The 25,635-nt window shown below is 61.5% G+C and overlaps 2 protein-coding genes across 3 annotated transcripts in view; one reads left to right on the top strand and one right to left on the bottom strand.

Moving 5' to 3' along the window:
- Window positions 1-83: 83 nt before the first annotated feature.
- On the bottom strand, window positions 84-8,080 carry LOC106546991 (testis-specific serine/threonine-protein kinase 5). The gene is made up of 8 exons (XM_014064007.2): window positions 7,059-8,080; window positions 5,147-5,254; window positions 3,991-4,193; window positions 3,055-3,110; window positions 2,005-2,137; window positions 1,798-1,913; window positions 1,003-1,185; window positions 84-817 (listed from the first exon to the last, which is right to left on the bottom strand). The coding sequence occupies exons 1-8, from the start codon at window positions 7,260-7,262 to the stop codon at window positions 378-380; spliced, it is 1,443 nt and encodes a 480-aa protein (XP_013919482.2). The 5' UTR covers window positions 7,263-8,080; the 3' UTR covers window positions 84-377.
- A 2,535-nt stretch (window positions 8,081-10,615) lies between these two features.
- MROH1 (maestro heat like repeat family member 1) overlaps window positions 10,616-25,635 on the top strand; it is a 29,779-nt gene continuing 14,759 nt past the window's right edge. For both annotated transcript variants that reach the window (XM_087706555.1, XM_087706554.1), the window contains exons 1-20: window positions 10,616-10,954; window positions 15,988-16,133; window positions 16,347-16,478; window positions 16,748-16,910; window positions 17,612-17,710; window positions 18,777-18,928; window positions 19,089-19,229; window positions 20,288-20,380; window positions 20,615-20,693; window positions 20,782-20,895; window positions 21,373-21,446; window positions 21,998-22,117; window positions 22,516-22,626; window positions 22,824-22,968; window positions 23,330-23,370; window positions 23,629-23,770; window positions 24,096-24,148; window positions 24,738-24,845; window positions 25,019-25,138; window positions 25,472-25,594. In XM_087706555.1, coding sequence (XP_087562681.1) covers window positions 10,933-10,954; window positions 15,988-16,133; window positions 16,347-16,478; window positions 16,748-16,910; window positions 17,612-17,710; window positions 18,777-18,928; window positions 19,089-19,229; window positions 20,288-20,380; window positions 20,615-20,693; window positions 20,782-20,895; window positions 21,373-21,446; window positions 21,998-22,117; window positions 22,516-22,626; window positions 22,824-22,968; window positions 23,330-23,370; window positions 23,629-23,770; window positions 24,096-24,148; window positions 24,738-24,845; window positions 25,019-25,138; window positions 25,472-25,594 — 2,178 coding nt within the window. In that variant the 5' untranslated portion in view covers window positions 10,616-10,932. The remainder of the gene's footprint in view (window positions 10,955-15,987; window positions 16,134-16,346; window positions 16,479-16,747; window positions 16,911-17,611; window positions 17,711-18,776; window positions 18,929-19,088; window positions 19,230-20,287; window positions 20,381-20,614; window positions 20,694-20,781; window positions 20,896-21,372; window positions 21,447-21,997; window positions 22,118-22,515; window positions 22,627-22,823; window positions 22,969-23,329; window positions 23,371-23,628; window positions 23,771-24,095; window positions 24,149-24,737; window positions 24,846-25,018; window positions 25,139-25,471; window positions 25,595-25,635) is intronic.

The raw sequence follows: 25,635 nt of genomic DNA, 5'->3' as shown, positions 1-25,635 counted from the left end.
GAGCTGCTCTGCCTTGGGAAGAGGTGCGAGGGGGGGGAGGCCAGAGAGGCGGGGGGGGAGGCGGCCAGCGGAGGAAGACGGGCGTCAGACAGCAGCAGCCGCACACAAAGCAACGGTACACTGATGTATATGCAGAAACAGTGGACAAGCGCGCGTGCCGACAGGCGAAGAGCGGCGCCGGGGCCCGGCCGGCCGGCCAGCCGCCTCTCAGGTCCGGGGCCGCCGCGGGGCGCACACATCGCAGCAGGCGGAACCCCGGGGCGACTCTGAATAAGCTTTAATGGGCTCGTCCGGCGACGGGGGTCCCGGGCGTTGGGCCGAGCGCTGCCCCGGGCAGGCGGGCGGGCCGGGCTGCCGCCGCGAGTGGGGCGGGCGCGTCACGGGCAGGGCGTCATGCTGTAGAGGGAGTGGACTTGCTTGGAGAGGCTGGGCGAGGCGCTGCCCAGGCCGGCGGCGCGGGCGGGCGCCTTCTCCCCGAGCCGCTTGCTGGTCACGTAGGCGCTGGCCGAGAAGCCCGAGCCGGGCTTGCGGAAGTTGGGCAGGTGGTGGAAGGGCTGCAGGGTGGTCAGCAGGCTGGGCCGGTAGAGCGAGAGGCGCGGCGGGCGCTCCGTCTTGCGCGGCGAGGGCAGCTGCAGCACGCAGTTGGCTGGCGTGACCGGCGGGCTCTTCTTCTCAGCTTTGGCCCGGGGTGGGAAAGCGCCCGCGGCCGAGGAGGCGCGGGTGGGCGGCAGGACCTTGCTCTCCTTGGCCGGGCCCTCGGTGCTCTTGGCGGGGCTCTCGAGGTCCGGCAGCTGGGCCGAAGGGCCGCCAACGTCGCCTGCAACAGGAAGGGAGGGAGGGGGCGCTGGGTCACGGGGTGGGACTGGGACCGCTGCCGTCGAGGGCCCCGCCCTCCCCGCCTCTGGCTGGCCCTGAAAGGAGGCACCCGAGGCTCAAACTTTGCCCAGAGGGACCCGCGGCGGCTTGTCCCAGAGCGTCTCTCTTCGGCCGCCTCTCGGGTACCTGGCGCCGTCTGAGGCTTCTCTTGGCCCATGGAGCACTCCGGATGGACTCCCATGGAGCTCATCACCCGGTGGAAGATGGCCGAGGTAGCCGGGAGCATCCAGCGGTGCGTGGCCACCTGCTGCAACCCCAGTCGGGCCGCCGGCTTCAGCTGCAACAGGCCCTCGATGAGATTCTGGCATTCTGGAGAGAGGGAGGGGCGAGGAGGGGAGGGGGAGGGAGAAGACATGCTTGGCCACCCCTTCCCACCTGCTCCTCCTGGGGGATGCTGCACAGAGGCAGGCTGGCCTGAGAACCAGCTGTGCGTTGACCTGGCACATTTCCCCAGCACCTGGAATTCAGGGCTAGAGGAGCCTGGGGCTTCTCCCCCATCCAGGCCACGGTTGTTTCTGCTGTCTCTGCTTCCTTCCCTTTGAAAACCTTCCCTCTGGCCCTGCGGCCCCCTCTGTGGAAGGGAATTCCTGGGCTTTGGAGGTCCCAAGCAGACCAGAGCCCTCCCCACTGCCTCGGGGCCAGCTTCCCCCTCTCCCCGGCTGCCATCCCCAGGGTTCTCTTCCTCCTGGTTTTACGGGGATTGCCGAGGACGAGGGCCGCTTGTGGGTCTGAGCCCAAACCCTTTCCTGGCAGCAGAGGGAAGAGCCAGCTTCCTCTACCAACGCTGTTGTGTGCGGGCACAGGTTGAGGGCCCAGGGAGAGTCGTTCCCCGTCCATTGGGCGGGGCAGATGGGGACGAAGAGCCCCCCTGCCTCCGGCTGAGCCCCTGGGGGTCTGGAGGGGTGAGGCGTCCCCTCCTACCTGGTGAGATCGGCTGCCGGAAGGCCAGGCCCTGCTTGATGACGTGGATCATCTTGTGCGGCTGGCGCTCCTTGAAGGGGAGCTTCCCTGTCACCATGGCGTAGAGGATCACCCCACTGTGCGAGAGGAGAGGGTCAGGGGGGGCCTCCGGGTCAGCCCGGGTCCCAGTCGCCTTTGCCCCACCCCCACCCCCTCCGCCGTGCTCACAGGCTCCATAGGTCAGCCAGCTCCCCATTGTATTTCTTGCTCATGAGGATCTCGGGGGCGGTGTAGGCCACAGAGCCACAGAAGGTGCTCATCAGAGAATTCTTCAAGGAGTAGCGGTTGGCAAAGCCGAAATCTGCAAGGGGGGGGGGAGCCGTCAGCTTCTCCAATGGGCCCCCAGCCCCCCCCCTCCCCCCCCCCCGGTATAAGAGGGGCAGACTAGGAGAAACAAGGGGGCTTGGCAGGGTGCAGAGAAATAAAAAGACGGTGGAAGGGAGGCCCAGGCGAAACCCGGAATCACAGCATTACGGAAGATCAGGGTTGGAAGGGACCTTGGAGGTCGTCTAGTCCAACCTCTTACTCAAGCAGGAGACCCTCTACCACTTCCGGACAAATGGCTGTCTAATCTCTTCTTGAAAGAGAGGCTCGATGGAGGTTTTCAAGAAGAGATTGGACAGCCATTGATGGATCCCCCGCCACCACCTCTGGTGGCAAGCAGTTCCACTGATGAATTGTTCTCACTGCCAGGAAATTCCTCCTTAGTTCTAGGCTGCTTCTCTCCTTGATTACTTTCCATCTGTTGCTTCTTGCCCTGCCTTCGGGCGCTTTGGAGAATAGGGTGACCCCGCTCCTCTTTGGGGCAGCCCCTCAGATCCTGGGGGGGGGGCTGCTGTCCTGCCCTGAGATGCGAACTGAACTCTTGAGGTGTTAAGCCAGAGTGGTGAGGAGAGTTACGGTGCCTCTACGTTCCCCAAGTCCACAGTGCTTCCCGGACTAGCTCTCTTCCTTGGGGACCGGATCTTGCCTGCTGAAAGCAGACACTGCAGGATCCGATCTCTGCCCGAGAGTTGTCCCCGAGGAAGGGAAACCCCTCTTGCCTTTAAAGACAACCACAGCTGGAGGCAGGAAGCCCGGATCACCTGGGCTCACCTGGGGAGGGTGCCCTGTTGATCCCTGGGGCTGCTCTGCGCTGTTCTGCAACCCTGGTGCCTTATCCTGCAGGTGGCAGAACGCGGCCATCCCATTCTCTCCTCCTGCAGGAAGGAAACTCACCTGTCAGTTTAATGAAGCCACGTTCATCCAATAAAATGTTCTCACACTTCAAGTCTCTGTGGGGGAAAGAAGAAGAGTCCCGTGGGCTGACCATCATGGAGCCTTCTTCCCTTGCTTATTCAGCCAGGGTTCAGGGACAGCCTGGCCCAGGATTTGGGTCTCCCCCTGCCTAGCAGGCATCTCCGGAGGTGGCCAGGAGGGGTTTCTTTCCCACAGCAACTTCTCAGGAGCTGGAATCAGCGGGATGCCGCCCACTGAACCATCTGGATTTTGGCTTATGACCCCACACAGCTTGCTTCATGGCCACTGTAGAAATATTCATTAGCCCAGTGGCTACACCAGTGTTTCTCAACCTTGGCCACTTGAAGATGCCCGGACTTGAACTCCCAGAATTCCCCAGCCAGCGAATGCTGGCTGGGGAATTCTGGGAGTTGAAGTCCGGGCATCTTCAAGTTGCCAAGGTTGAGAAACACTGGGCTACACCGTGACTTGGCTTCTGACCACAGAGGCTCGCCAGTCACGACCAAAATTCTGGGCTCAGCTGCGGTTGCAAAGGAGAAGCTACCTGTAGCCTTCCCCATAACCCTTGGCCGCTCGACTTCTGTGAAGTCAGATTCGCTCCAGAGGTGTCTTGTTTCTTTTCAAAACAATTCAAAGTTGACAAGTAAACTCATCTTTGTCATAAAAGAAACCCTCCTAGCTGAATTTCTGTGCTTTTTAAAACATTTCTGACCGTGGTCTCCCAAGAAATAATTCAACAAATACTAGACTAGAATCTTCCACTAATGCAGAGTGGAATGCCAACCAGTCCTGACCACCGCCTGCTGCTGGTCTGGAGAGGTTTCTGGCCTTGGAGAACATCTGGCACATTCCACCGTCTCCCCCACCCTGCCACTGCATCTCCTCCTCCTCCTCCCGCACGCCTGCTTGTCTTACCTGTGGACAATGCCAACGTTGTGACAATGGGCAACAGCACTGACAATCTGTCGGAAAAGCCTCCGTGCCTCCTCCTCCTCCAGGCCAGGATACTCCCTCCGGTCAGACGTGGCGTTGATGTGCTCCAGGAGGTCCCCCCGGGAGGCCAACTCCAGCACCAGGTAGGTGCGCTTACTGTTCCGATACATCTCATAGAGCTGGATCTACAAGACAGCCGAGCTTTCCGTGAGCATGGAGCCAGGGAGCCCACGGCCTTCCCCTCCTTCCACACCGACCTCCTGGTGCATAGCCATGCGGCCCCCATGCCCCAGAACCCCTCTTGCTTTGGGGGTCTCATGGCTCAGGCAGCAGAGCTTGGAGGCTGCCTAGTCCAATGAGAAGGTCAGTCGTCCACCCAAGGAGAGAGTGGTTGGGTTCTCTTCCAGGACTGCTGGCTGCCAGAGCACCCGGGAGGCCCTCCCTGAAGAGGACCCCTCCTCTTGTCCGTCTTCTGGCCTTGGAGGGGGGTGGGAAAGGGGCGGGGACAGAATGATGCTGAAAGGTCACGTGACACGCGTGTGCAGTGGGCATAACTCGGACGGGCAATTCATTTTCCCACATGAGAAGCGGGGGTTGCTGTTGGGGGGCCAAGAGGCCTGCCTGCATGCCCACAGGTGCATTGCAAACGAACAGCCGCTGCCTTCAAAAGGAAAGGACCCCCCACAGGGCAGCCAAGGGGCCGGGTGTGGCCCAGGGGCAGTGAAATCCCCAGGTCTGGTACAACGGGGTGTTTTCCGAAGGCCAATGAGCCCAGAGGCCAAATGGCAGCAGTTCGCCTCTGATTCTGGGATTCCAATTTGTGGGGGCCACCCGGCCTCTCTGATCCCTCTTCTGCAGGGCGGAGAAGGACAGGCCTGCTGGTGCTCAGGATGCCTCAATATGGGTCCAGCAAAGCCAGCTCCTCTGGTTGGCCTTTGGTGGCTGCATTGAGGCACCCCAGGCTCACCTCTGGCTTTTTCAGAAGATACGTGCGGTGAATGGGACCCCGTCTTGTGTTGCACCCGCTGCCCCTTTGGCCGCTGGGGGCTCTCAGGAACACTTTGGGGCGCTTGTGGTGTGGGGGTGCTTTACTCAGAGGAGGCCCCTCAGGGTTTGCGCTTCCCCTGCCGAGACTCACCACATTTAGGTGCTTGTACGTAACATTCAGGGAGTAGATTTCTCTTGGAAGGAACTTTTTGGTATATTCCACCGGTGCCTCTGCTGTTGAAATTATCTTTATAGCAACCTGCGGGAAGAGGGAGCGGAGCTTGAGGCGGCCGCTGGGAAACCCCTCGGCCACGGAGCTTCAGGGCTGAGGATCGCTGCGCCCCCAGCCCTGTGGGACCTTCCTAACCAGGGTGTCTAAGCATCGCATTGGGTTCCACAGGCCCAGAACTAAGCATTTGGACCAACAGGAAAAGAGAAGAAAAGAGGCACCCGATTAAAATAAATCAAAACGGAAGGCGATCAGTTTCAACAGTAAAACGAATTACCAAAATATGTAGGCAGTTTAAAAGCTTAGCAGTTGCGGCCCTGGCCGTCCATTTAGCCACCTTCTGGAGGGCTTCCTGGACTGTCAGTTGAAAACACACACACACACACACACAGCCCTTGTGCTAACAAGCGTAACCAATCCAGGTAGTGGAAGGTCTCTGGCGGAGCAGGCTGCTTGCTGCCTCTCTCTTCCAATGGACCTCCAGCTTTTGCACAGAACTGGAGGAAGTTGTCGTCCTGGCACGGAAGGTGGCAAGCCATCCCTGATGGAACCACAGGATATTCACAAAGGGGTCTGTTGTAAAAATTTCCCCATATGGAAACCACAAGCAATAAATCTTACTTTAAGACCAGAGGCTTATTATTTCATGAAGAGCAAGGATTAGCTACGGCCAGTGGCCCTCAACTCTTCCCAAGACCATCTTTTTATACTTCTCTGCACGCATTTCACAACTTCCTTCCTTGTTCTGCCTTACTGACCGCCTCTCTCTGCAAACACCTGTGTACCTTTGAAGTTCTTGTGAACAAGTGAAGACACTTGTTACTTTCGGTTCCTCATTTCCCACCATCTTACTTTTCCTGCTCTAAATACATTAGATATACATTGTATATCCATACAAGTACAAACTTTGCAGAAAATGCAGCGCAAGTCAGCACATTTGGAAATATTAGTCTGGTACCCTTTGCAATTACACTAGTTTAAAACTTTGATACAATGAGGCCTGCAAGCTCACTCCTAGGCCTATTACCTGCAACTTTCCAATAAATATTTTCTTCCCCCACAGGTGGGTGTAAGAGAGCGATCTCTCCTGCTGCGTACAAGCAGCACGCGTGTGCGGGTAGTTTCAAAGGGGCTTTTTCAAAAGGCAGCTGGACTGTTTTAATACCTGTTCGCTTTAATTCCCAGAATCCAAAAGGCAATTTTCAAAAGGCAACTTTAAGACCTGTGGACTTAACTCTGGGAATTCCCCAACCAGCCAGTTGGAGACCCCTGTTTTAAATGATGAAGAATCAGCTGAGCAGTCGAGGCCAAGGCCCCTCCTCTTCTGCTAGGATTTTCTCCTGGGGTGGCGGGCAGCCCATCCATCTCCCTGGTTGGAGGAGGCCTTTTGGGAAGGGGGCTCTTGCAGGGGAAGGAAGAGCCGGCCCACAGGGGCAGGAAGGGAGAGTTTTTACCGAGAATGATGGGCAGCAGCACCACCTTCATTTACTGACTGGCTGGAAACTCTTCCGTAGGGCTGAAGAGGCGTCATTGAGTTGTCTTGACTGTCCGTGGCTCACAAAGACCTCTGGGAGGATGGGTCCCAACCAGGTCCTTTGGGAGGCCCAACAGCGCCCCTCCTCCACTTATGAGCCCCCCACCCTCCTCCGGGTTGTCCCATCCTTCTCTTCCCATGATAGGTTAAAATATTGCACAACTATCTCCAGATTAACCTGCCTTTGTCCAAGGCAGCTGTTGAGAGGAAGCGGGTGACGGCTGTGGGGCACAAGCAGGAGGGCAGTCTCACCTGGGCCAGCCCCTCCCACTCCTTTGAGCCCCCCCCCCTCCCGCTCACCATGGAGTGCCGCTTATTCCTGAGGTCTGAAGCCAGCTTGTAGTTCTGCATCATCTTCTCCTGGGTGGCGTAACCCAGATAGACTTTGGAGAAAGCCCCCGACCCGATTTTCTTGGAAGAGAGGAGGTAGCCATTCTCCTTGCTTTCCCGGACCTGTTCCAAGAACGTCCTCCGGTCGGCCTCGCGCTTCGAGAAGCTCTTCATGGCCCCGAAGTGACCCAGGAGGGGGGGGCACGGGGGCCGGGCTGAGGGGGCTGCTGGAGGGGGGGCTGCCGCAGGGCTGGGGGCGAGGCCGGCAGAAGCACAGTTCAGACAAGCACATCAGCTCTGCAAGGGGGGCAAGCACAGCGCGTGGGTCCTTCTTAGCACGGTGCCCTTCTCATCTTCTGGGTGGGTGCTGCCACTGGCCAAGCACAAGGAGTGGCAGTCCAAGGGGTGCCTTGTTGCTCTGGGCAGAGGAGTTTCCACAGTGACCGGCTGGCCCGGGCATTCCAGAGGCCGCCTTCTAGAACCGAGGCACAACAAGCAGTTGTAGAACTTCGGATCTCGGGTGGGGGGCCCACAGCTGCACTGCATCTCCACCCCCACCCCTGCTGGCAGAGGGGCCCAGAGGCCTTGGCAGCTCCTCTCGGGCAGAGTTCGACAGAGGCTGGGTGAGTCACAGACTGGATTTATGGGGGCTCTCTGGCCCTGGTGTTCAAGCCACGAGGGCGTGTAAATTCAGCCCCCGCAGCTGCCTTGAACACCAGGATTCTGTACGTCCTGCAATCCCAGCCAAATAGGATCCGTTCACGAAATCTGGATGAAGGAAGCCTCCCATCCTGTGCCTCACTATTTCCCCCTTCCCTTCGGTCGTGTCGGGTTCTCAGAGACCCCTGGGCACAGTTGTTCAGAAGGGCTTTGCCATTGCCTCCTTCCTAGGGCTCAGAGCGGATGACTGGCACACAGTCATTCAATTGGCCTCCGGAAGCTTTGCAAAGGCAGGAGAGGCTCTCGGGAATCCCATCGGAAGGAAGGAGAATGGGGGGGGGGGGCTGGCACGTGACTGAGAGGAGGGGAAGGACGGCCATGAAAAGTGGGTGAGACAAGCAGATGAGGGTTGACAGGGACAAATGTCAACTTCTGCACTTGTGGGGAAAATATGAATTTAGAATCGTGCAACCTGGTTGGCTGGGAGGAGGTCAAAGAAGTCACACGTCTAAACACCCCCCCCCCCAACGCCCCAGCCGAGAATGGCAACTTGGGGTAGTGAGGGAGCCTGAAAGTGGGTCCTCCCTGCAGGGACATTGAAGGGAGGGGGTCTCAGGAGGGAAGCCCCGGCAGGTGGTAGAATTGCCCTGGGGGATCTGGGGGTGGGGGGAACTTAGGCTTCAGAGCAGTTCAGGGGAGATTCTCTCTAATGGCAGGGGGTTGAACTGGAAGACCTCCAAGGTCCCTTCCGTTGTGTTATTCATTCCCTGGAGGCTGGGAGCTACAGAGAGCGCATAGAGTCATCTGGCCAGGAGGCTGCAGACTCCAGTCCTCCAATGCCAGAGAGCAACAGAGGGGCAATTGGGGGGGGGGGTTGACACCTGCTCCCTGGTGACCCCTCCCACCTCAATGACAGTTGGAAGGTGTTTTAAGAAGAGGCTGGACCAGGTGACCCTGCTTACCTCTGGGGAGAACATTCACCACTTCTCAAACAGGCCAATAGCCATGCTAGGTCAGGCTTGGTTTTCATGGCAAAAAAGCCAGCATGGTAAAGTATCAGTGAAACCTCGGAAGGCTTTGGGAGAAAGGAGCCCTTCAGCCAACATCCCCCCGGGCTGAATTTTCTGGGGAGGGGGTTGCAAAGCCAGAAGCCCCGCTGGGAGAAGCAGTCCCCGCGGAGAGTTTTGTAGAGCCACGTGAAACGGGACCCGGTTCCGATCAGGCTCCGTCCAGTTCTGCTGCTGGGGGAATTCTGGGCGCTGAAGTTCAGGGGTCTTAAATTGGCCAAGGTCGGACCCCCCTGCGGCCAGAACCCAACGCAGAGAAGGGAGGGGGCGGTTTCAGAGAGCGACGGGACCCCCAAGGCCACAAGCCAAAGGCGGGTGGGGGCCGGTTAGATTCACACGTGGGGCGCCTCCTCAGACGAGGCTCCGGAGCAGCGATCGCGGTCCTCGGGCCGAGAAATGGGACCGGGAAGCCCCGGCAGAGACTGAAGCAGGAAGGGCGGAGGGGCCGGGGTCTCCAAGAGCTGTGAAGGGGGCGAGAGAAGCCCCGGCGGTAGCCAGAGCCTCAGCTTTCGCTCCTCCAGGCCGCTCGGCATCTCCCCCGCCCCCCAGCAGCAGCAGCTCCGCAGCGACGAGACCGGCGGGAGGCGGAGGGGGCCCGGCTCGCTCGGACGGAGAAGCGGAGCCTGCCGGGGCCCCGGCTTCTTCATGCCACGCGGGGCTGGGGAGGCCGAGGCTCCTGGCGGGAAGGTGCCGCTGCCTTCGGGCTGGAAGCCTCTCCGGCCCTTCGTTCCGCCTCACCCTCGCACGTCTGGGCGGCGGCTCCGCGGAGGAGCCTGGAGAGGAGCCGGTGGGAGCCGGCCGCCTTCCCAAGACCAGCGCGGCCCCACCCGCCCCCAGCGCCGTCGAGCCCCGGGGCCCAAGGAGCGGCTGCCCCCAGTGGCGCCGTAGCCATTAGCCCCCCCCCCCAAGGCTGAGCAGGGAAGGAGCCCAGGGAGGGTCGGACGGGAGGGCCGAGGGAGGACGGGGGGGGGGCAAGGTCCGCCAGGGCTCCGGCCGCCAGGGAGCCTCCCTCCGCCCCTGGGGCGCCCCATGCGCAGCCTCGTCGTGGCAGAAGCGAAGCCACTGGAGGCTCCACCGGGAAGAGCCGCCCTTCTCCTCCTCCTCCTCCGCGGGGGAAAGAAGCCGCGCAGAGCCGCCCGGAGCTCCGGCCGAGGCGGGAAGGGATCCGGCGCGCATTGGCGCAGCTCCCGTCCCGCCAGCAACCAAGGCCGGCCGGTCTTCCGCACCCAGCGGCTTCCCCTCGCCCCGTTTGACCGCAAGCGGGATGGGAGACCACCAGGGGATCCCGGGCTGACCCCCCCCCCACAAAGCCGCGGGGGTGGGGCGGAGGGGCGGGGCTTGTGGCGTCCAGGGGCGGGCCTCGTCACGAGACACGGGAGTCTCCCTCCGAGGGGCGGGGGTGAGTTGGCGCAGGCGCGTTAGAGGCGGACTGCCACTGCAAGTCAACGGGGGTGGCGCCCCCAAACCCCCCCCGTCTCCCCCCGGCGCCCCTCCGCCCTCCCTCCCTCCCTCCCTCCCTCCCCCCGGGAGGGGCTCCCGCTGCTGGTAGGCCGAGGGCTCCGGGGTTGGGACGGGGGGCGGGGCCTCCCCAGGTGAGGGCGGGGCCTTAAATACCCGGAAGCGCTGCTCCCCATCAGGAGATTCAGCGGCGGGACCGGGGCGGACAGCGGTCAGCGGGGCTCTGCAGCTATATTACAACAGGGGGGGGCGGTGCCGGCGGGGTCTCCGCCGGGGAAGGAGCTGCTCTGCCCGGGGCCTGGCGCTGCAGCGGCTGGGGGGGGGGGCGTGCGGGCGTGCCTGCGGTGGGGTCTCCGGGGCTGCCCTGCTGCCGGCTGAGCGGCGCTTCTCTCCCCGCAGGCGGCGCTGGGCTGGGCAGGAGCGGGACGCTGCAGGAGAGGAGCCGCGCCAGCCCCGACTCTCCCGGCGGGCGCCCAGCAGCTGCTCTCGGAGGATGCGCCGGACGCCGGTCGGCCCCCGCCACACTCGCCGGTCGCTCGGAGGGCGGAGAAGGGCTCCCTTGAGGCCCCCCGCCCGCGTCCCACAGCAAGACTCCCTCCCCGGAGCGCCTCGGCCGGAGCGAGACCCGGAGCGGCGGCAGCCCAGCCGCAGCCGGGACCATGGCCGAGCCCCGCGTGAAGAGTAAGTGGGGAGGGGGGGATCTCCACTGGGCGGCCTTTTGGAGGTGGGGGGCTTTGTCTGTAGGGCATGGATGGACGTCGCTTCCCAGAATCCCCCACCGGTCAGCTGGGGGTTGAAGTCGGCTGTGCGAAGCCCCCCCCTCCTCTCCCCTCAGCTGCTTTCCTCCCCCCCCCTTTGCTCTCCCGACTGGGAACGCCCAGGGGCAGCTTTGGGCCTTTGCCCTCTCACGACCCCCCCTCCCCTTTATGGGGGGGGTTACCCTGGGGCTCCAACCATAAGGCTTGCAGAGCATTGCTGGGGAATTCTGGGAGTTGAAGTCCGCAAGTCTTAAAGTTGCCAAGTTTGGGGAAAAGATAAAGAAGGGGCTTCCATACATTTCCCTCCCCCCACGAGGTCCCAGGAGAGAGATTCCTTCTGCCTCCCATTCAGCCTCTTTTTGAATTGTCAACTCCAGGAATTGGCCTTTCCAAAAGTCTTTCTGTATCGGAGGCTTCCAGTCTTTGAATCGAGGTCTGGCAGGAATCTTCAAGGCTTCCCCTGGAGGGTGGCAGCGCCCAGCGGGGTCTGGGAAGGGGCTCAGAAAGGGATTTCTCTGGCTGGCTCCTCTGCCAACCTGCTATCTTCACAGAAAAAGTGCCGCCAGAGCCTGGGGGCCGCACTTCACACCCTGGGCAGCCTAGGAGAGCAGCAGCGGGAGGCTTAATTCACGCCTGCCTGGAGAAGCTGCGGAAGAGACAGCTTGTAGCTCCGTCTGTTGTGCAGAGAAGGGGAATTGCCTGGTGCTTCCTTCAGCCGTGTCGCCACTCTCTTCCGGTGTGCTTAACCGTGTGCACAGGGGGGCTCCTTTCCTTGGGGGTCGAGTGGGGCCCACGGCTTCCCCGGGGCTTTGGCCGTGGGGCATTGGGGGTCCTGAAAAGGGCCTTCCCTTCCCTTCCGGGCTCCGCTGAGCTGCTGCCAAGTGGGTGTCAAGCCTGGTGCCCCCAGCAAAGCAGAGGCTGGGAAAAGCCGCCCGGAGTCCCCTGGTGGGGGGAAGGTTGGAGGCAGAGGACGTGAATCTATGCCAAGCAAAAGAGCCTTTGCTGACAGCGATAAGCGGATGAGCCAAAGGGAGGTTCGGTTTCTCTCAAAGTGGAGGGTGAGCTGAGATGTGAAGCTCAGCCTGACCGAATCATTTGTGTGCCGGCAAATTAAGGGGCCCAATGAAGCCTTCGCTGAAGAAGGAGCTGCACTGTTTCCCGCCTCTGACTGGAAAGCCGGAGGAAGCTTCTTCCTGTGGTTCCTCCTCCTCCTCCTCCTCCTCCTCTCTCTTTGGCCGTTACAGGAAATTCTCCTCTGCTCTGAAAGCCCTGAGCCCTGGGCTCTTTCCGTACTGTCTGTGCAATTGCTGTGAAAATAAATCGGGTTCCCTGCGAAATTGTACACGCAACCTGCTTTTTGGCCAAACCCCATTTGCTGCATGAAGCCCTGAGCTGCTGAGGCTTCCGAAGACATCCAGGCCACGGTTGTCTCAGGGGTGGGGGGCTTTTTCCAGGCCACTCGGCTGTTTTTCCTAGAAAAGCCCTTCCTGGAGCAACCAGCTGAGCTGCAGTGGGCCCCTCCCTGACCGGCGCGGATAGAAGCGGAGGCTCATTAGCCCTGGAGGGATTGGGGGGTGGCTGGAATGAATTTAAAGAGATTCACCAGATTCAGGTCCCTCCCTCTTGAGCGCCTGGCACAGCTGCAAGGCCTGTGGGGACAGCCAGGGCTTGGGACCTCCGAGAGCACCGGACAGATCTCAGGGGAGGCTCACTGCCGGTGCCACGCAGAGAAAGCGCTTTCTGCCCTTGGTAGGCGGGAGCCATGCAGAGGGTGCCACTCTGCCAGGCAGTCAAGTGGAAACCATCAGAGATGGGGGTCCCTCAAATAACGCGGCCTGGTTTTTCTATTCTTTCCAAAAATGTGTTTTCCTTCCTTCCTTCCTCCCCCCTCCCCCCCCAAAGCTGGTGTATCTCATGGGATCCAGTTTTGGTGCCCCGAGGACGGTGGATTGCAAGGAGGGCTTTGCTGCACCCTGCCCATCGTGGCTCCTGTAGCATGAGGAGGGGGCCCTCTGGAGTCTTGGGGAGCTCTGCCTGCTCCCCTGTTACAGGCCCATCCTGCCTCGGATGCTGTCGAGGTCGCAGAAGGAGGATTCCTTTGTTTGGGCAGCTGCAGATGGTGCTGGGGTTGCGATGGGCGTGAAGATTCGGGGGTTGCCTTACGCTTAGAGCTTCGAACTCCACGCAGAGCCTGTTGATGGCCTTTGCCGGCTGGCTGGGTTCCTTCGTGCCACAAAGGTTCTTGAACAGCGCACCAGGTCGCTGTCCTCATTGTGCTGCGGTCAGCCTTTCCCGGAGCGACCCAGGGCTGAGTTCTCTGTCCGAGGGGCTCCGGAGAAGGGGTTTTGGAGCAGTGGGCGCTTCCTTTTTATCTCTCCTTTCTCGACTTTGGCCCTGGGGCAGCTCCAAAGGGCCGTGTCCACCTGTGCAGCTCTTTTCCTGCACTTGGAACTTTGAAGCCTCTTCGAATGCCGCCTCTGACGTCGTTCCCTGCCTCCTCCTGCCTCTCTGCACCCCCATTCTGTATTCCGCATCGGCCAGAGGCCTCTTGAAGAATCGGGGCTCCCTATCTAAGGAGGAGTCGGAGAAGGCGGAAGGAGAAAGGCGTAGCCTTGAGAAGGGAGGGACAGAGAGGGAAACGGCCTTCGTGCTACTGAAAGGGTGTCGGGGTCTCCAGCCTTGGCCACCTTAAGACTCCTGGACTTGTGGACTTCAACTCCCAGAATTCCTCAGGCAGCATGGAGTTTTGGGAGTTGACGCCCACAAGTGCTAAAGTTGCCACGGTGGGAGACGCCTGCTACAGAAGATAATCAAAGTCCCTTGGAAAACATCTGGATCAGTTGTCGTTCCACCTTCTACGGCTGATGTCCAATTGAAACCTAAGCCTTGGACTCCTGGATGGGCGGTTCTCCCACCTTTTCTCCACTTCTGATGGTTAAACACAGCTGTCTCCTCGCAATCTTTTCGTCTCCAGGATAAACACCTCCTCCAACCAGACCTCCAATTGCTCCTTGTTAGTTTTTCTTCACTCTATTTAATCAGCATCTTTCCCAAGATCTGGGTGTAGTGTTTTGCGTGTGACCAATTCCAAGTGAAGAAAGATTTATCTGGGTTTTGAGAGTATTGTGCAAATAATCGGTGCTAGAAGTGGAATTTGCTCCCTGTTTATATACTGCCTTGTCCTGCCAGTGTTGGTAGAGTTGTTCTCCTTGGTAGTTCCTGGTTTAGGGTATTGTTTTCTGCTTTATTGTTTGTCTGGTGTTAATCCCTGCTTATCTGAGTCTTGGCTGCTGGGGAAGTCCCAGAGGTACTTTTTCCAGAAGGCAACTGGACTACCTTGGTTTTTAATTCTTTTGAAAATATCCAAGAAGCTTCAGAACTGGGACAACCATGACGTGAATGTCTGAGAATCTCCCTAGGCAGCTTTTGGAGAAGAGACATTCTGATCTCTGTATTTCCTTCATAACTTTTCTTTTGAATTCCTCGTTTAAGTGGTGTGTAAATGTGATTTACCTCTATTTGTCTGTGGGTGACTGAACGTCAACCTTCCAGAAATTCCCTAGTGTTTTTCAATTAATTTGGTCTAGGATGCTGATACTGTGCTGGTTTAAAGTCTGGTTGAGTCTGTCATGTTTTGTGAATTCAGGGAGTTTTCGTGGTGTCTCCTGACAGCAGGACCCTCTGATAGTCTTCTGCCTGCCTGTCCCACACCGTGGCTTCAGCAGTCCTTCCACTGCAGGTTGTAGAGAACTCCCGTTTTATATTTCTTGGGCTGCCGGGTGTTTTGCGCTGCTTGAGATGTTTTGGAGAGGAGCAAATCCCGCCCTTTAGAATCATAGAAGGGGTTTTGGAGGTCTTCTAGTCCAACCCCCTTCCCAAGGCAGGAACCCCCATCCCATCCCAGGCAAATGGTTGCCCAATCTCCACTGGAAACCTCCCACGATGGAGCACCACACCTCCAGGAGGCAAGATGCCCACTGCTCAGTCATCCTCACTGTTGGTTTTGGCTGCTTCTCCTTCTGCCTCTTCTGCAGAGAGAGGGCAGCCGATGCCCCAGCTGGATGCCCTTGGCTGCTCTGAGCCCTCGATCTGCAGATTGCCCCAGCCGCCGCCTCTTCCTCATCTCCGCCTCCGAAGCACAGAGGCCGAGAGTTGGGGGCTCAGGATACAGTTCCTATTCCCAGCTCCTCCTCCTCCTCCTCCTCCTGGAGTTAGGCACTTTGATTTGAATGGGGTTGTCAGGACCCCCTTTTTCAGTGACAGCTTAAACTGACTTCCTGCACCATGGAACATAGAACAGCGGAGTGGGGACCTTAGAGGTCTTCTAGTTCAACCCCCTGCTGGAGGAGACCCTACACTATTTCTGACAAGTGGCTGTCCAGTCTCTTCTTGAAAGCTTCCAGTGATGAAGCTCCCACAACTTCTATTCCATGGGTTGATTGTTCTCCCTGTCAGAAAATCCCTCCTTATTTCCAAGTTGAATCTCTCCTTGGTCAGTTTCCATCCATTGTTCCTTGTCTGGCCAAGGGTGCTTTGGAGAACAGCTTGGCCCCCTTCCTCCTCTCTATGGCAGCCTCTCAAATATTGGAAGACTGCTCTCCTGTCCCCCCTGGTCCTTCTCTTCCCTAGACCAGCCAGGCCCAGTTCTCTAATGGCCTCCAGTCCTCTAATCCTCCTGGTTGCTCTTCTCTGCCTTCTTTCTCAGCATCTTTTTCATATTGTGGTTATCTTATTATCCCTTGCAGCGTTTCCCTTGGGAAGCGGCTCTGAAGGCCCAGAGGTTGGCGTGGAGGGCATAAAAACTGATCTGATGCCATTCCACGTTGGTCCAGGTCTACAGTTGCCCAAATTGACCTCTGGGCTTCCTGGCGATGTTTGGTCCAGGAGGGCTCAAGCGGGGCCAGGGACACGGGGGTCTCTTGGGAGGAGGGTGAAGCCCCTCTGCCTCTCTTTCAGGGCTGGCCATGACTCTGATGGACGCCACGCCCGACAAGGATCCCCTCGTCCAGGAGCAGATCTTCAGTGCCCTCTGCTCCTTGGGCAGGACGGAGCCCGAGGAGGTCCTGAACGCCTGTGAGGAGTACCTGCGGCAGCACGAGAAGGTGGGGCAGCCCAGCGGGGCGGTTTCACTCCGGGTGCTGCTGCTGCTGGAGGGACAACGTATTTCTGCCTGGCTGGGCGGAAGGGGAGGCTCCAGAAGGCTGTTTCCTCCTCCTGGCTGGCGGCCGGTGGAGCTCCAGAGAGCCGGTGCCAGGCGTGGGTTGGGGCTGCCTCGGGCACTGCCCCTCACCTCTGTCCCCTTCCCTTCTTCCCAGCTGGCCCACCCACACCGGGTCATCCTGCTGAGGGCCATGGAAGCCGTGGTGAAGAGCAGCCTGACTCGGATGGACAAAAGCACGGCTAAGATCGTCATCTTCTTGGCGTCCAGCGAGATGACCAAGTCCAAAGTGAGCCTGGGGGCCGCCTGGGGGGGGGGAAGGCAGGTAGCGGAAGGGCTGCTTGCCCCTTTGGCCCTCCCACCCGGAGGCCCTGAGGAGGAAGGCACGTCCGCTGCCTGGGGAGCCGTGTCCAGGGGCCGCTCTTGGGCACCCTGGCCTGGGTTGGTGCTCCCGTCGGCCTTGCCCCTGGGGCTGCTCCTTTGGGCCGCTTCCCCAGGGGAGGAGGGGGGATGTGAGGCCGGAGCGTTGGTCGAGCTGCCGTTCTTGGCTCGCCCTAGGAGGCTCTTCCGGAGTGGCAGCAGGCCGCCAGCACTGTCCTGGTGGCGGTGGGCAGCCGCTTCATCAACCAGGTGATGGAGGAGGTGCTGACCAAGTTCCAGCCGGGGCTCCTGCCTCACCCCTTCGTGGTGCTGACCTTCGCCAACCTCTCGGTGACCAACGGTGGGTGCTGCCCTCTTCTGCTCTTGGCTCAGGGGGAGGGCCGGCAGCCCGGGGGTGGGGGAGGCTTTGGGCAGACGGTGGGGTCGATGCCAAAGGGCAGCCCGGCCCTCTGCCACACACACTGGCAAGTCCAGCCTGGCGTCCCTTGGCAGAGGGTCCGAAGCGCCCTGGGCATTGTGGCGCTGCTCTTCCAGGCTCTTGCCCACTAAGGGAAAGGGGGCCCCTGGGGGCCCTTGGAGGCCACACCCGTGTCTTTTGCGTTTTCATTGAAGCTCCACTTGTTGATTTGGGGTATCTGAGTCTTTCGCCATTCAGGGGGCTCCCTCGACTTTTGAGGAGGGAGAAATGTAGGAAATAAATAAAAAATGCCTTTTGGAAAAGACTCACAGGATGGAAAATCCCACAGAGCTTCAGGCTCCATTTGAGCCGTTCTTTGCATCCCTTCACATGAGGCTCCCTCTGTGGAACCTCAGCAGGCCACCGGGGGGGGGGGGAATTTGGGGGGGTAGAAGAGGCTCAACGGGGGGGGGGGAGTGGATGCTATTTATTTGTTTAGCCCATGGCATGTCATATACGTGGACTAGCGGTCTATATGAACGGAGCGATGGGGTTGGGGATGGTTTGGTGGTCAGGAGAGGGCCGCTCCTGGGGGGGGGGGCAGCACCTGCTCAGCGGGGGCTTCTCTCTTTCCACCCTCGCAGTCTTTGGGATGGTCCCCTTCCTCAACTCCATCCTGGGGACGATGCTGCCGATGCTGCCGATGGCCAAGCAGGACAACATGAAGTCCGTCTTCTGCTACGGTAAGGCAGACTTGGGGCCTCCTTGCTGGACTTGCGGGTCCAGGCCTGTTTGCGGGGCTCCCCGGGCAGGGGGCTGCTGCCTGCGCACTGCTACACCTGTGCAGGTGTCACTTGGCCTGGGTCAGTGTTTGGATCTGGCTGTTTTTGGGGGGGGGGGTTATTTGTCAAACAATCGAGGAAGCCCATTTCCCCGGGTTGATTTTTACTGATCTCCCTTTTTTTCTGCCTCTCTCGCTTGTCATTGTCCCAAACTTGTAGAAATGGCTGCCAATCGGACAGGGGGCTTTTGGGGGTGGGAACCCCCCATTTTGGACTTCCGGGGGGGGGGGAAGGAGAGGCTTTTAGCCCACAGCCCAAATCACCTGCCGAGGTCCCTGTGGGTGGGAGGCCAGGACAGCCCAAGGCTTCAGGGCTGGGGGGTGGGGTTTGGGGGGGTGATTCTGGCTGCTGCCCTTTGGGGTCTTTGGGGGGGGGGTCTGCTGGGCTTGGGAAGTTTCCCAGGTTGGGCTGTCAGGATGAGCTTCTTGCCTTTAAGGAGCAGGAGGTGGAATCCCAGTGTAGGCTCCACCCAGGCGGTGGTCCTCCTTCCTCACCCCACCTCACCCCACCTCCATTCTGGGTCCTGGGGGGAGGAGAGCCTGGAACGAGGGCCATCAGCCAAGTCCTAGGGGTGGAGGGTTAAGGGAAGGAGCCACCGTGAGCCCCACAAAGAGGCTTAGAGGCACCACGAGGGTCACGAAGGGCTGTCCCAGAGAAGAGGGGGGAAGGGTGACCTCTTTTTCAAAGCACCTGGGGGGGAGGAGGAGAAGCCGCAACAGGTGGGGGCTCCTCAGAGGGAGGATCCAACGTGGATCTCGGGGGGGATTTCCTGACAGTGGGAACAACGAATCCATGGGACTCCTTGCCCCCTGGAGGGTGGGGGGGGGGGGGAGGTTCTAAAGAAGAGCCTGGACAGCCGCTGGACTGAAACGGTAGAGGCTCTCCTGCTGGAGCCAAAGGGGTTGGACTAGAGGACCTCCAGGGCCCCTTCTAGCCCTAGGGTTCTGGCGTTCCGTCCTTTGCACAGCTTTGCAGTACTTCAGCGAGAGCATCCTGGAGTACCTGGCCAATCTGGACAAGGCGCCGGACCCCACGGTGAGGCGGGACACCTTCTCCAGCGAAATCTTCAGCGCCTACGAAGTCCTCTTCGCCTGCTGGCTGCCCAGCCGGGAGACCAAGGTGCCGAGGGGGGAGGGAGGGGGACGGGGTGGGGGGTGGGGGCTTGGGCTGAAGTTCAGGGCTGCAGATTCCCCAGGATTCTGGCCAGGATGCAAGCGGGGGGGGAGAGATCCCGGAGAGGAGCCCCTGGGGGTGACCTTCCCACCTGCTGCCCCTGCAGGTGAGGCTGGCTGTGGTGGAGGCCCTGGGGCCCATGAGCCACCTGATGCCCTGCGAGAAGCTGGAGGAGCAGCTGCCCCGCCTCATCCCCGGAATCCTGGCCCTCTACCGGAAGCCGGCGGAGGCCTACTACATCTCCAAGGTAGGCGGGCGGGCGGGCGGGCGGGTGGGCAGGGGGGTTCCTGGGCGAGTCTGAGCAGGGGAGGAGGCGTCCTGGGGCCCCGAAGGGCACGTCTCCCGTGGGGCCCCTCCCTGGAGCGCCTTCGCCTCTTGCCCTGTGAGGCCCCTGCAGTGTTGGCCGCCTGTCCTTCAGTCCCCGGCTGGAGTTTGGGGGCTGCGGTGTGAAGCCTGCAGAGGCCCCTTCGCTTTGGTCCCCCCGAGTGGGAAGGAAGCGGCTGCTGGTGGGGGGGGGGAGGCTCCCCTGGGGAGGGATGGGATCAGGGGCACAAAGGGGGCAGCTTTGTCCTCAAGCAACTTCATGCCCTCGGCGGAGGGTCCGTCTCTCCCGCAGCTGCCTTGCCATCCTCTACAGGTGGTCCTCGACTCACAGCGGCCCATTTAGTGACCGCTGTTCAGAGTGGCCCTGAGAAACACAACTGTTTTTCACACAGCCTCCCTGTGCTCATGAGATGGAAATTGGGAGACTTGGCAACTGGCATGTACTTAAGACGGTTGAAGATCATCACATGATCCCCTTCTGGCAAAGTCCATGGGGAGGCCAGGTTCACTTAACGACCGTGTCGCTAACTGAACAACTGCAGTGTTCAGAACTTAAGAACTGTGGCCAGAAAGGTCGTAAAATGGGGCAAAGCTCACTTAACAGCTGTCTCACTCTTTTTAAAAAAATAAATTTTTATTAAACAAGCAATACACACAACAAAAGAAAAAAAAACCCAACTGTCTCACTTAGTAACAGAAATGGTTGGGCTCAGTTGTGGTTGTAAGTCAAGGACTAGCTGTACTGCCAAGCCCATAAGGCTGCATCCGAGGCTTGAAGGGGAGCATGGTTTCTCTGGAGAACCTTGAAACCTGCCAAGTTCTGGAGGGTCTCCATCCAGGAAGAGGAGACCTCTCAGGAGGGGCTGACTTGAGCTTGGGGGGGGGGCCTCTCCCCCCCTTCCCCAGTACAGCTGAGGGGGGGGCTGCGTGGAATGAGCCTGGGCGCTGCCGTTAATTGTCCTCCGGGGGTCTCTTGGACAGAGCCTGTGCCAGATCCTGGAAGCCTCGGTCAATATTGGTAGCCGGACTCTGGACACGCAGCTGGACGTCCTCCTTGGGGCCCTCCACCTCCAGGTAAGGGGGGGGGGTTGGCCAGAGGAGCCGGCTCTGCTTGGGGCTTCCCGGCTACGTGGCTGAGATGGCACCCAGCATGGGTACAAGCTCCCCCCTCCCCCCATGGCAATGGGCATCACCTTGTGGGGAGATTCTCCCTGGGAGCCTCCTGGCTGGGCCGTCCTTCCCCTGGTGAAGCCAATGCTCTTCTCCCCCTCCCCTCCCCTCTCCCCCCACCCCCCCCCCCCCGAGCAGCTCTGTGCCCCCCTGGATTCCTCCCAGCCCATCTCCCTGAAGAACCACAACGAGATTCTTCGCTGCTTCACCGTCTTGGGTGAGTGGAGCCTCCTGGGGCAGGGGGTGGGTGGGGGTCCTCAGCCCGGCAGCCCAGCTGACCTGGGGGGGGCTTCTGTCTCTTGCAGCCGCTTCCTTCCCTGACCGCTTACTCGGATTTCTGCTTCCAAAGCTGGAGTCCAGCAGCGAGAAGACGAGGGGGGGGACGCTGACCGTCCTGCGCCAGATCATCAACAGCGCCCGTAAGGGGGGGAGGGGAGGGGCAGCTGGCTGGGCCTTGGGGGCAGATGAGGCACTGCAGAGGGAGAGGGGAAGGGGGGGGAGGAAGGCTGGACAAGGGAGGGGCTGCTTCTGGGGGTGTCAAGCCTGAAAGCCCCCACCTGCCCCCAAAATCACAGACCTATTTATGAGCAAATGCACATGTGTGCGGGGCGCATTGGTGCATGCACCGAACCAGCAGTCACCCACCCGGCCTCTGGGCCTTGGTTGCCCAGGGGGTGGCCAGCCTCCTGCCCGGCAAAGGGCTTCCTCTGGCACCAGAGGGAGCTTGCTGGCAGAGGAGGGGACCTGGGGCTTTGGAGGAGGGGGGGGAGGTGCAAAGATGCCTCTGATCTCGTGTGCCCTGGAGGGGACCCGTGAGGGGCCCTTGGTGGGGGTGGGAGGGCCGAGTGGGGGGCAGGAGGCGGCCTCCCCTTCAGCCTCTGCTCTGCTCCTCCCAGCCGCTCAGATGGAGATGAAGAAGCCGTTTCTCCTCTCCTCCATGAAGCTCCCCCTGCAGGACCACAGCAATAAAGTGAGTGGAAGTAAGAGGGCCCAAGCCCCCCCCCACAGCCCCCTCTTCCCTTGGCTGGATGCGCCCCTCCCCCCAAAGGCCACCTGGGCCTTCCGAGTGGCCTGGGCGCCTCTCCAGGGGGACCAACCTCTGTTGCAGGGAAGGGAGGACGAGGGGCTCAATTGGCCAGTTCGATTTTTGGGGGTGGGGAAGGGACACCTGGCTGGCTCTGCCCCCTCCTCCCCTGGCTTCCTTGCCAGGCCTAGCAGCCTGGAGGCTTCCCTGCCCCCTCCCGGTTGGACGGCTGCCTGCCCAGCCTCTCTGCAGGGCTACTGCTGCCTCACCTGGTTCAGGGGTCGGGCGCCTCAGCCGAAACGTGGTGCCAGCTGGAAAAGCCCAGCTGGGGGCCAAATTCCGTGCCACGCTGGCTTCTGCTCAGTCAAGGGCTCCCTCCTCCTGGCAGCTGCCCAGCCCCGTGGTCGGCCCTTGAGCCCCTCTCAGGTGCCCAATCAGCGCAGCAGGTGGAGGGGGGGGCTGGGTGACGGGCAACCTCCCCCCTTGCTTCCCTGCAGGTGAAGCGGGCGATGGTGCAGATGATCAGTGCCATGGCCCACCACGGCTACCTGGAGCAGCCGGGCGGAGAAGCCCTGATTGAGTTCCTGGTCCGCCAGTGCGCCCTTCCTGCCGAACAGGTGAGGGCCTGGAGTGGCCGGAAGTTCCAGACTGGTAGGCCTTTCCCTGCCGCCAGCTGGAACTGGCACCGTGAAGGGGCTGGACTGCCAACGCCAGCCTGTCCAGGGAGAGCCTGGAGCAGCCTTGGGGGGGGCAGGAGGGGGGGGCTGAGGCTGGGCCAGGAGGGGCTCCTGGGCCGGGATTGGGCAGAGCAGGAAGTCCACAGCCCCCCCCCCATTGCCCCCTCCCGGGGCCTGGCATTCTCCCCCCCCCCAAGAATTCCTGTGCTCTGGGGGTGAACGGAGAGGAGGCTGCAGGAGGAGCCAGGCTGGGTGGGAACTGGGCACAGCCTCCCCTTCCTTCCTTGCTGGGGCTTTTAGGAGCTGCCCCCCCAACACACTTTCTCTCCCCCCCCCAGGGCCCCCCGCAGCCCCCCCTGGAGCCGGAGGAGGTGACGGACAGCCAGGTCAGGAGCATCAGTGCCAGCACCCTCTTCCTGCTCAGCAGCACCGTGGACAGGATGGTCGACGTGAGTCCCCCAGGGAGGCCGGAGGGCCTGGCGGCTGGGGATGCTGGGACTCGTAGTGGAGCACAGGGGCTGCTGCTGCTTCCTGCTCTTCCCTGGCTGGAGGTGGAGCCCACGGGAGTGGGGGGGGCTTCCTGGGGGGAGGGGCGGGTTCCTCCCAAGGAGACCCCACTTCTTTGCTGTCTCCCCCCCCCCCGCAGGTGCTCTGGCCGTCCCTCCTGGGCTTTGTGACCCCCGTGGCCTTGACCCACGCCTTGGGCCCCCTGTGCAAGAGCCTCCTGGCCCTGGCCGCCCAGAAGCAGCAGCAGGGAGACTCCCAGCAGCAGCTCCTCTACGACCCCGGGGGTGCGTAGGGGCCTCTCTGGGGCGAGGGGGGTGGGGGGTACCTGGCTAAAGCAGCCAGTTCAGCTCTTCTGGGGGTGGGGGGTGGGAGGGCTGCCTTCAGAGGGTCTCTGGCTGCAGGCGGAGCTGTCGTTCCCCCCCCTGCCCCCCATGCCCGGAGGGTGGGGGCTTCCCATGGCTCCTGCCCACCCCCACATTGCCTGGGGCAGCCCAAAGTCACTTGCCCAGCCAGGCAGGGGGGGACTCTGGGTTTCCCAGAGGGGGGAGGGTTCTTGATATGCTTCACTGCCCCTTTTCCTGGGGGCAACCTGGGGAGGGAGCCCCCCCAAAAATCTGATTCTGAGGCCTTGTGCCTTGCTTGCAGGAAACCTCCCCTCCCCCCACGCTCTGATGTCCCGGCTGCTGGTGAGCGGAAGGGGGGGTGGGGGAGCAGCCCTCCGCTTGGGGGGGGGCAGGGGTGGGTGGGAGGTGAGGTGTTTCTGACTCCCCCCTTCAGGCTTTCACGGCTGATTTTGGGCCGTTCTCTGCCCTCGTCCTGGGGGGGGGGCTTCCCTCCCCCTCCCCTCTGGATTCCCCCAGCCAAGGGGCTTTGGGACCCTCCCCCTCTTGCTCTGGGCCAGACCCCGCAAGAAAGACACAGCTCCTCCTCCCCCCCCCCCGTAGATCGTGGCTTCCCAGCCGTGCCTGGGGGAGGGCCGTGGGGCGGGGGCCCTGCGGCTGCTGCTGGTCCTGCGCCTGAGCATCCACCCAACAGCCGAGCCCCTCTGGAACTCCCGGCTCCCTGCTCTGCTGCAGCACCTGGAAGGTAAGGCGGGAGGAGACCCCGCATGCCCCCCAAGTGGATCAGGGTCCCCCCACCCCACTTTCCTTCTCACTGCTACCTCCTGCCCACTTTTGGGCCCCTCCTGCCTGCAGAGAGGATGGACCCAAATGGCCCCCACTTACAGTTGGGCTGCTGGGGGGGGGGGATGCTGATGAAGGCCCCTCCGGGCATCTCCTCCTCCTCCTCCTCGCAATGGGGGGCCTCCTTCCTTTGGGTGTGGAGGGGGGGGATGGGCGGAGGTCAGTGGGAGGATGTGGGGGGATGGGCGCCCCTCCCCTCATCTTCCCCCCCCCCTTTGCTTTTCCAGCCCACCCGGGGGCTTCCCTCCCTCTGAAGGACTGGCAGGATCAGCTGCTGGAGGTGAGCCTCCCCATCCCCCTCCAGGGAAGAGCGGGGGGGGGGGGGGGAGTCAGGCCTGGCCCAGGGAGCCAAAGGGGGGGGCACGACATGATCCCCCCTCCAGCCCCTCCTCTGACCGGGCATCTCCTCCCAGGGCTGCCCTGGCACTGCTGCAGTGGTCATCCTTCCTCAAGGGAGCCCCCCCCCCCAGCCCTTCTGCCCACAGGGGCCACTTCCACACAACGACAGAGACCGAGGCTGAAAAGCCCCAGGAAGAGCAACTGGGGATCCCCGGGTCTTGGGGGGTCCTTGGGGGAAGGGGGGGGCGCTTGGGGGCATTTGGGCTTCCTCTGGCTGATTTTGCAGCGGGAAGGAGCTGCCCTCCTGCTCTGCTCAGGCCGAGGCAAGGGCGTGGGAGGAGGAGGGCTGTGCCTGACCACACGGCTGCAGCACCAGAGGGGCAGGCAGGGGGGCTGCCCAGGAAGCTTCTGGGAGGCCCTTTGGACTGATGCCTCTGGCCACTGTCCTGCCTCCCTCCCTGGTCAAGGAGGGCCAGGATGCCAGGCCCCTCGGGTGGATGCCACCCTGAAATGCCCGCCTCTCCCCGCAGTTCCTCCAGAAGACCCTGGATGCCATTTCGGACGTGCCCTGGACTGCCCAGCTGGTCTTGGAAATGTGCAGGCAGCTGAGTGGCTACAACGGCCGGTCTCTGGAGAAGGTCAGCTGGGGGGGGGGTCGGTGGGGGGGGGGCTCCTGCCTGCTGGCGATCTCTCTCAGCCTGGGCGGAGGGGCAGGGATGGTGGCCCCTGGGCTGGGCTCTCCCTGCAGGGAAGCAGCGAAGGAGGCCTTGCAGCCTGAATTCTGGGCTCCCCCCCTGGCCCCCCCCTGCAGACCTTCCTCTACAAGGCCCTCGGGGTGAGCCTGGCTGCTTGTGCCAACAAGGACCTGGTGCGGAAACAGCTTCAGGAGCTGCTGGAGACGGCGCGATACCAGGAGGAGGCCGAGCGAGAGGTGGGCCCCGGGGCTGGTGGGGAGGAGGGGGGCCGCTGCCCTCGCCTGGCTGCCTGGCCAACTGTCTGCTGGTCATCCCCCGGAGGGGGCAGAGGGAGGGGCAGCCGAGGAGCCGGAGCCCCCTCTGGGCGGAAGGGGCTTCAGGATTTGTGGGCCCGGAGTCCCGCAGCCAGCCACGCCCAGGTGGGGAATTCCGGTTGTTGAAGTCCTCCAGTCGTGGGAGAGCCCCGTTGGAGGGGCCTGGAGGCGGTTGGGCTTTGGCCCAGGGCCTCCGCTGGAGAGGCTCCCCCTGCTCCCGCACTGACCTCCCTGGCCCTCCTCCCTCCTGCCCAGGGCCTGGCAGCCTGCCTGGGCTTTTGTGCCGTCTCCCACCTGGATGAGGTCCTGGCCCAGCTGGAGGACTTTGTGAAGTCCGATGTCTTCAGGAAGACTGCCGGCCTCTTCAGCCTCTTCAAGGTGGGGGCCCTCCTGTCCTGGGCGGGACCATCGGGGGGGAC

The sequence above is a fragment of the Thamnophis sirtalis genome, unplaced genomic scaffold (assembly GCF_051295495.1).
Source record: "Thamnophis sirtalis isolate CommonGarterSnake01/CBP01778 unplaced genomic scaffold, rThaSir2_p1.2 scaffold_2, whole genome shotgun sequence".
NCBI classification, from domain to species: Eukaryota; Metazoa; Chordata; class Lepidosauria; order Squamata; family Natricidae; genus Thamnophis; species Thamnophis sirtalis.
Note: the sequence above shows the minus strand (reverse complement) of the source record. Positions and strands in the feature narration are given on the sequence as shown.

Excerpts from the sequence above, each read along its gene's own strand:
- LOC106546991 (XM_014064007.2), bottom strand. The coding sequence starts at position 7,262 with ATGAAGAGCTTCTCGAAGCGCGAGGCCGACCGGAGGACGTTCTTGGAA. Across the intron at positions 3,111-3,990 it reads AACGTTGGCATTGTCCACAG|AGACTTGAAGTGTGAGAACA; the intron begins GTAAGACAAGCA and ends TTTCCCCCACAG. Across the intron at positions 1,914-2,004 it reads CTGGCTGACCTATGGAGCCT|TGGGGTGATCCTCTACGCCA; the intron begins GTGAGCACGGCG and ends CCTCTCGCACAG.